General features: G+C 50.3%; 1 protein-coding gene across 1 annotated transcript in view; it reads right to left on the bottom strand.

Moving 5' to 3' along the window:
- The window catches only part of LOC106534057 (histone-lysine N-methyltransferase 2C), a gene marked incomplete at its 5' end in the record, with an annotated part of 29,804 nt that overhangs the window by 14,044 nt on the left and 6,895 nt on the right, over positions 1-8,865 (bottom strand). The window contains 16 exon segments of the mRNA XM_014030570.1: positions 214-375; positions 1,060-1,242; positions 1,311-1,559; positions 1,710-2,573; positions 2,657-2,764; positions 2,859-3,236; positions 3,318-3,550; positions 4,564-4,627; positions 6,497-6,572; positions 6,649-6,760; positions 6,879-7,172; positions 7,249-7,345; positions 7,418-7,722; positions 7,793-8,158; positions 8,260-8,450; positions 8,533-8,825. Of these exon segments, the coding sequence (XP_013886024.1) occupies positions 214-375; positions 1,060-1,242; positions 1,311-1,559; positions 1,710-2,573; positions 2,657-2,764; positions 2,859-3,236; positions 3,318-3,550; positions 4,564-4,627; positions 6,497-6,572; positions 6,649-6,760; positions 6,879-7,172; positions 7,249-7,345; positions 7,418-7,722; positions 7,793-8,158; positions 8,260-8,450; positions 8,533-8,825 (3,975 nt within the window).

The following is an 8,865-nucleotide window of genomic DNA, read 5'->3' as shown; positions in this document are numbered from 1 at the left end:
GTAGTACTGTAGTATCAGGCTGTAGTACTGTAGTATCAGGCTGTAGTACTGTAGTATCAGGCTGTAGTACTGTAGTATCAGGCTGTAGTACTGTAGTATCAGAGTGTAGTACTGTGGTACAGGGTGTAGTACTGTAGTACAGGGTGTAGTACTGTAGTATCAGGCTGTAGTAACGTAGTACTGTAGTATCAGGCTGTAGTACTGCAGTAGTACCTTGTATATTAGCTGGGAGTAGTAGTCGGAGACCCTGTCCAGGGAGGCGTTACCGAAGGAGCCACTCAGTCGGGAGTCTTTGCCCAGAGAGGAGCTGCCATATGGGGGGAACAGACTCAGGTCCACCCCCAGGACTGGTTCCATGAGAGGCAGGACTGAGAGCTGAGGAGGAGACAGATAATCAACACACTCATGTCTGACTGCACACTTTATGACAAACGTCAAAGGTTGATGGATGGATAAACCAACCAGGAGTCCCAGGTCCAACCTATGGTTCTGGGTCAAGCTGGACCTCAGTATGTAGAAGGGATGAGCCCGTACATCTGTTCAACCATCTAAATGATCTGTATCTGTACTCAGAGTGGGCGGGGCAGAAACCAGATGTGGGTGGGGTTTTAATCTGTAAATTGTTTTAAGTCTGAACTTGATATGGATTGATCAGAAGTTGCTATATGTTCTGTTTGAACGCTTTTTACAGAACTGCCTCAAAAATGAGATTCAAATCAATGTTTTTGATCACAAAAGAAAAAATAACTCAGAACATGAAAATGTTTGAGTACATGAATGAATACAACTCATGGTGCTTGTTACAGTTTCAAGTTCACCAAGTGACTTTAAATATACTAAACAAAACAGAGGTGAGCTGAACAGCAGTGTCCCCGTCTGAGGATTGTCCTTCAGCACGATGTGGACAAGTTTTACTCAGATCATCTCATCCTGGTCTGAAACCAGTACCCAGCTCAACCCAGTATGTAGTCCAGATCTAAATCTGGTGTTGGCACACATGAAGGAGGGTCTGTGACCTCACAGATCCGTTTGGGTCGCTGTCACAGAAGATGGCTCTACCTGTCTCAGGTGAGTTATCAGAGGGTCAGAGGAGGAGTGGAGGCTCTTCTCCTCTTCTTCCTCCTCCTCCTCCCTCTTCTTCTTCTTGGTCTTGGGTGGAGCTTTGTCCTTGTCGGCCCGGTACGGTTTCTTGCAGCGCTGAGTCTTCTTCCGGTCCAGACCAGGACTGTCCCTCATCATCACCTGGAGAGCAGAGGAGAGAACATCAGAGGCTGCTCTCATCACTGATTACAACCCTGCTGTTTACTCACCATGTTGCCATGACAACCAGTTCCCTCCTCTTCCTCAGACCGCACGCTGTCAACAGACAGCTGGCGATGAGGAGTCAGTGAGGCCTGTCTGCTGGGGGACAACATGTTGGCATGGGACGTCTTGTCCTTCAGCAGGTGTCTGAGCAGCTCCTTACTCCCATCACCTCCCTGAAGAGGTGAGGAGGGGGAGGAGAACTCGTCCATCTTCATCACAACTCCTCCACAAGGCCCCGCCTCCAAACGCTCCTCCTGAGGAACACACACGTGATGTATCTACTGAACACAGACCAACACTATGATGATCTACTGAACACAGACCAACACTATGATGATCTACTGAACACAGACCAACACTATGATATCTACTGAACACAGACCAACACTATGATATCTACTAACCTTGACTTCCATCTGAACTGCAGACAGAGGAACTCTCTGGCCCTCAGAGACCGGGATGGAGCTTCGTGCTGACAGCTGCCTCTCCAGTTCAGTTGAAGAAGCCAGACCATAGAAAGAGCTGTCTGATTGGTGGGTGGGTGTGGAGCAGGAAGTATCAGAGACAGCTGGAGTGGGCGGGGCTGTGATGTCAGAGTGTGGTGATAAGGACATTTGTGTCCCCTCTCCTCCTGCATCGGTTCCATCTCCTCTTCTGCTCTTTTTCTTCTTTGGTTTGTCCTCAGCATCTATGTCAGCATGAGGGTGGACGGTGGAGGCGGAGCCTCCAGAGGATGAGCAGGGGAAGGAAGTAGGCAGAGCGGTGGAGGGTGGGGAAGAGTTGGAGTTGTTTCCAAACTGAGGACCCTGGCCTCCAGGATGAGAGGGGGTCATCCCTGCTGCAGATGGATGCAGCTGAGCCGGGAGCCTCAGTCTGGTSTGGAGGGGGGACCCAGAACCATCCCCTGGAAACAGTCCTGGTGCTGAGTACAGGGCTCCTTCTGTGAAGCCCTGATGGAGACCTGTGTGTAAGGGGAATGGTGCCCCTGCAGGGGCTGGGGCCTGGACCTGGGGTGAAGGTCTGGAGGCTGTGGAAGATTGTTGGAAGTCCACCCCAGAGTCAGAACTAAAGAAGGGCATCCGAGTCCGGCTGTCTGCTCTGTGACTTGCTCTGCCCAGCTCTACAGAACCTGGTCCCCCTGGACCTGGTGTTTGTGTGACCCGGGACCCAGACAAAGCACCAGCTCCAGCACCAGGGCCGACTGATGTCCCCATGAGGTCCTGCTGCTTCAGTTCTAGTCTCTGCTGCAGGGCTCGGTGACGTTCCACCTAAAAACAAAGAATATGAAGAAGAAAAGAGGAAGTGGTGTTTACAGAAAACAAACATCTCTTCCTCTCTGATGAGCTCTTACCTCCTGCATGAGCTGGACTCTCTGACGCTCCTGCTGCTCTCTCAGACGCTCTCTTCTCTCCCGCTCCTGGAAGCCCTCACTGAACGGGTTGTTGTCGTCAAACTTCACCTGCAGACGACCACAAACATCAACATTTAATGTTAGAGTTAAGAAAAAACAAGTTACAGAGCTGGTGCAGCAGGAGGAACAGTAGTCCTGCTACCTGAGGTGTTAGTGTGGCTCCGTCCCCCGTCGTTCCATTGGGGCCCCCTGAAGGGCCCCGAGGACCTGCAGTGAAGCCTGGAACCATGGACGGAGGGTTCTTGGTGAGACCCTGGGAGTTGTTGGGCAGGGTGGTGGGGATCTTAGGAGGCAGGTGTGATGGTAGCCTCTGCCCCACAGGTCCAGGAGCACAGGAGCCCAAGGCCCAGCCAACTGGGGCGTTTGGGGCTCGGACTGGTGTGGGTCCGTTCTGTTGGRCCTGCAGGGGCAACGTGGGCTGGCTGAGGGGGTTCTGAGAGGACATCTGAAGCAGCCTCTGCTGGTTTTTGTTCTTGTAGTCTTCAATCAGCTCAGTGTGGTCCTTCTGCTGTTTCCGGATCTGAATCAATAAGAKAAGTCAGAACCTGGCTGATCTAACTGTGCTTTTACACAGAACTGCAGTCCAGGTGAGCCCAGTTACCTGCTCCAGCTGCTTCTGCACCGCCCCCTGCTGCTCGCCAATATAACGAAGCTGGGCAGCATCTTCCTCGGCGAATGCTCGACCCGCCCTCTTGGCCGTTCTCTGCTTGGCCGACAGAGCTTTCTTAGCCTTCCTGTGGGCGGTGATTTGTTCCTCCAGGAGGCGCTGCTGCATCTGCAGGAGCTGCTGCGTCTCTCCGAGCCACTCCTCATACTGACGCCGCTGAGACTCATCTGGGAGAACACAGATCACACAAGGAGCTGGATTCAAACCCACAGTACGGCTGGGAGACTGACAGAAATACTGAATTTAAAGTTTTTAAAGACAAAAACAATTAACTACCTGAGGAGTTAACGTTAGCTCAGGTTAGCTGAAATGATAAGCTAACATTAGCTCTGGTTAGATAAACTGATAAGCTAAATTAGCTCAGGTTAGCAACAGTGATAAGCTAACATTAGCTCAGGTTAGCTGAAATGATAAGCTAAAGTTAGCTCAGGTTAGCAACAGTGATAAGCTAATATTAGCTCAGGTTAGCAAAACTGATAAGCTAACATTAGCTCAGGTTAGCTGAAATGATAAGCTAACATTAGCTTGTATTAGCTAAACTGATAAGCTAACATTAGCTCTGGTTAGATAAACTGATAAGCTAAAGTTAGCTCAGGTTAGCAACAGTGATAAGCTAACATTAGCTCAGGTTAGCTTAACTGATAAGCTAACATTAGCTCAGGTTAGCTGAAGTGATAAACTAAAGTTAGCTCAGGTTAGCAACAGTGATAAGCTAATATTAGCTCAGGTTAGCTAAACTGATAAGCTAACATTAGCTCTGGTTAGCTTAACAGATAAGCCAACATTAGGTCAGGTTAGCTGAAATGATAAGCTAAAGTTAGCTCAGGTTAGCTTAACTGATAAGCCAATATTAGGTCAGGTTTGCTGAAATGATAAGCTAAAGTTAGCTCAGGTTAGCTAAACCGATAAGCTAACATTAGCTCAGATTAGCTAAACTGATAAGCTAACATTAGCTCAGATTAGCTAAACTGATAAGCCAACATTAGGTCAGGTTAGGTGAACTGAAGAGCTAACAGCTCAGGTTAGCTGTGGCACTGCAGATGGGCACACTGTTCAGGAGCTCTGTCTTGTTTTGATTGTTTCACCATGTGAAACAACAAGGCAGCTTCATGTGGATGTGTAAACAAACGGTCAGAGGCAGAATAAAGACCGTCTGGTGACTGTGGGTTCTGATACTCACTGACAAAGCCTGAACCGAAGCTGGGGGGGTTCCGTCTGACCAGCTGAGGATTTATCTTCCCSTCCTGTTAGTGAGAGACATTCAGAGGATGAGAACAATCAATCAATCAAAACTTTATTTCTACAGCACTTTTCACAGCCAACGGCAACCAAAGTGCTGCACAACAGAATAAAAATACAATCAGATAAAATCAAGTAAACACTTCAGTAAGTAGAAAAGAATACAGCATGTAAAAATAAATAAATAAATACTGACCTACTACATGTTCTCTCTAGCATTAAAAGCCAAATAAGTCTTTAAAAGACATTTAAAATCATGCAGTAATCTGCAGACCTCACAGAGGGAGGAAGCTTGTTTCAGGGTTTAGGAGCTGCAGCTGAGATGACTCTGCTCCCTTTAGTCACCAGCTGAGTCCTGGAACCACCAAGAGCATCTGATCTTCAGATCTCAGAGCTCTCCAGGATGGTAGTGATGTATAACATCAGACAGATAAGGAGGTGCCAAACCATTTAGACATTTAAAAACCAAAAGTAGAACTTCAAAAACAATCCTAAAAGGAACAGGCAGCCAGTGAAGAGAGCGTAGAACGGGTAATATGCTCACACCGTCTTGTCCTCATTAACAAACGTGCTGCTGAATTTTGGACCAGTTGGAGACGGTGGAGAACAGACTGGTCAATTCCACTATAAAGGTAACTGCAGTGGTCCAGTCTAGAAAAGATAAAAGCATGAATAACCCTCACAAGAGCGTCGTAGGGAAGGTAAGGCTTAACTTTACAGATAAGACTTAAATGATAGAAACTGGATCTGACCACTGCACTGACCTGTCTGTCAAATTTAAAATTGTTGTCCAAAATCACCTCAAGAGTCCTAATAAAAACAGTCTGAGTCCAAAGGGCCAACAGCACTGTTTAATCCTGCCAGAAGGTCTGATTTTCAAATGTCAGAACCTCTGTTTTATCTTCATTTAAACAGAAAGTTTAGCTCCATCCAGGATTTCACATCCTTCACAGTTCTGCAGGTTCTATCCTCTGAGCTCCATCGATCTCAAAGGCAAATAGATCTGAATAAAAACATCTGCATCAAAATGAAAAGATACATCATATTTCCTGAAAATGGACCCCAGAGGAAGCAAATAAATAGAAAACAAAATGGGGCCCAATATTGAGCCTTGAGGAACCCCGCATCCGAGAGGGGCCTCTGATGACAGAAACTCCCCAGTTTGAACAGAAAACTTCCTGTTTGACGAATAGGCCTCAAACCATTTAAGAGCTGTGCCTTTCCCACCARCGAACTGTTCCAGATGTGATAATAAAACTCCGTGATCCACCGTGTCGAAGGCAGCAGTCAGACCAAGAATTAAAACAGCAGAAGAACCAGAATCAACAGCTAAAAGCAAGTCATCACACACCCTGAGATGACCTAAAACCAGACTGAAACTTCTCATGAATACCATACAGCTCTAAGTGGTCCTGCAGCTGAAGATAAACCACCTTCTCCAACATTTTAGAAAGAAAGGCCAGCTTTGAAACTGGTYTAAAGTTTGACAGAACATTAGAGTCCAAATTATTCTTTTTAAGAAGTGGTTGAACAATGGAGGCTGTTGGAACACATCCTAAACGAAGGGAGGTGTTCAYGAAACCAGCTACCCATGGACCAACACTACTAAAGACCTCTTTTAAAAGCCTGGAGGGGATGATGTCTCCTGGACAGAATGAAATGTTGAGCTAAGTCACAAATCTGAGAAGAAGTAACAAAATCAAAATATTCCAGGACAGCAGGAGGGACATGTGAGGGAATAAAATCAGGGTCATGCAGAGGAGAAAGCCTGGCTGCAGACACTTTGTCAGTAAAATATTTTAAAAACCTTCCACATAGTGACACAGAGGAGTCAGGCAAGAAGAATCAAAGGATTCAGAATCACAGCTACACACCTGTCCAACCAGGTGAGGAGGCTGAGCAGGCTGAGGAGGCCCCTCAGGACCTGGGACCCCTGGATCCTGCTGGAACCTGGGAGCAAACAGGAAGTGATGAGGATGTGAGTCCAGAAACACAAAGGTGGAACAGGTTCAGGTGAGACCAGTACCTGTTGATGACCGCGGGACTCAGGCCCAGGTTACCCTGACTCATCACCTTGTTGATCCCCTTCAGAGCCACCATCTTGGCCTTCATGATGGGGTCTGAAATGGAGTCAAAGTCTGCAGAACCAACAGACACAGAGAGTTCTGAAGAMGGTGGACCTGGACACAGAACAGGAGTGAGGCTCTGGTTCCTGGAGGTCCTGTCAGGACCCTGCTCTGAGGGGTCAGGTCTTACCCGTGTTGGGAAAGCAGGACTCAGGTCCAGAGGTCTGTCTGATCATGGCCTGCATGTGTTTCTGCTGCTGCTGCTCCTGGCGCTCCTTGTCCAGCAGGTCCTGGATGAGGAGCGGCTGCTCCATGAGGAGCAGAGGCCGGTACTTGTTCTGGTTCTGGTTCTGGTTCTGGGGGTTGACGAGGAGGCGAGGTGGAGGAGGTTGCAGTGACACTGTGAGAGGTAAGGCAGGGGGTCCCTGAGGGTGGGGGCTGGGACCCGGTCCAGGAGGTCTCTGCTGGAAGAGGACCTGTTGCCCTGGAAACAAAGAATGATGAGATGATGTCACTGAGCTGAGAACAGGTCTTACCTGTGGGCTCAGGGGTCAGCTCACCTGCAGACATGGAGGGCTGGACCATGGATGGAGCCTGATCCTGGACTTGTCTGACTGGACCAGCACCTGAAACAGAACCAGAGTCCTCCAGCTTGTCCTGGAGGGAGGGGGGTCAGGTCTCAGAACTCAAACCAGAGATCAGATAAAAACCAGTTCCTGCTGGTCCCACCTTTAAGACCAGAACAGAGGGACCTGGAGCTCCTGGTGGTCTGCTCAGGACCACAGGAGGAGGTGCTTCTCCTTTCACAGCCTCCTTCACTTCCTGCTTCACCTGGGGGGCGTGGCCTTCTGTCTTCAGACAGGAGCCGTCCTTGTCCTCAGCCGGCTCTCCCAGGTCCAAGTCCTCGTTGAACATGTCCTTCTTGTCCTCCAGGTTGAGTTCTGGGTCAGCGTAGGCGATGAGGTCAAACTTCCCCGACAGCAGGAAGTCATCCAGGTGCAGGTCATTAGGACCCAGGTCCAGGTCTTCTTTACCTGAGTCAGAACCAGCACAATGAGTCCACCCAGACTGAACATGTCTACCAGGGTTCTGAGCAGCTCCTACCGTCCTCTGGGTCCAGGTTCAGGTTCAGGTCCACCAGATCCTTCACCTCCACGTCCTCCAGGTCCTTCACAGCTGACTCCTCCCCCTCCAGGTGCTCCTCCATGCCATCGTGTCCCGGGTGCAGCCCTGCTGAGTGACCCAGGTGCTGCTGGGCCAGCATGGACTCACCCGRCCTGGCTGGACCTGGAGGGACGGCAGCAGATTGAGCAGGGTCTCTGAGGCGCAGGAGCGGGACCTGAGGATCTGGACAGGTGGGCAGTGGGAAGGGCAGCCTCAGGCGGTTCTCTGGAGCCCGGTGCCGCAGCTCGATGAAAGGCATGTGCTGCTGGACCAGGAGGGCCCGGGGAGGGCCGGGCTGGGGGACACCTGGGAGGACAGGACAGGAGAAGAGACGGGTCATCAACTAAAGAAGAACTAACACCTCCACAGGTCCAGGGTCTGGACCCAGCTTTCAGTTCTGTTCTGACCTGGCATCATGTGAGCRTTGGGGTTAGGGGGCACCACAGACCGGATCCTGGTGAACTCTGAGGACATGGGTCTCCTCATCTGGACCGGGTTCCCCTCCCCAGAACTCAGAGCAGGAGCAGGGACCGGTCCCAGCGGAGGACGAAGGAAGGAGTCCTGGAAACCTGCTGGAGCTCCATCCGGACCACCAAACCTGGTCCAGAGGAAAGAATCAGTGACTGGACCCGGTCTGACTATCAGACCGGGTCGGACCAGGTTTTTAGTGCAGGTCTTACCTGACAGCCGGTCCTCTCAGACCCAGGTTTTGRGGGAGGTTCTGTCTGGGGGTGAAACCCCTCTGCTCCCCTGGGAAGCCTCCAGGAAACCTGGGACCAGGAGGTCTTACTGTACCAGGATACGGGGGCGGGGGACGTCCAAACGGGTCCGCTGGAGCGGTGGAGGAGGTGAGGGGGTCCTCAGGGAGCCAGCTGTGAGCAGGTCCTGAACCCAGGTCCTGCAGGCCCTTCTCCTGTCTCAATGTGCTCTTCTGCTGCTGCTGCCGGAGGAGGCGCTGCCGCAGCCACTGCCGCTGTGTGTGTGTGTGTGTGTGTGTGTGTGTGTGTGTGTGT

This window comes from Austrofundulus limnaeus, unplaced genomic scaffold (assembly GCF_001266775.1).
Source record: "Austrofundulus limnaeus strain Quisiro unplaced genomic scaffold, Austrofundulus_limnaeus-1.0 Scaffold1080, whole genome shotgun sequence".
In the NCBI taxonomy this organism is placed as follows: domain Eukaryota; kingdom Metazoa; phylum Chordata; class Actinopteri; order Cyprinodontiformes; family Rivulidae; genus Austrofundulus; species Austrofundulus limnaeus.
Note: the sequence above shows the minus strand (reverse complement) of the source record. Positions and strands in the feature narration are given on the sequence as shown.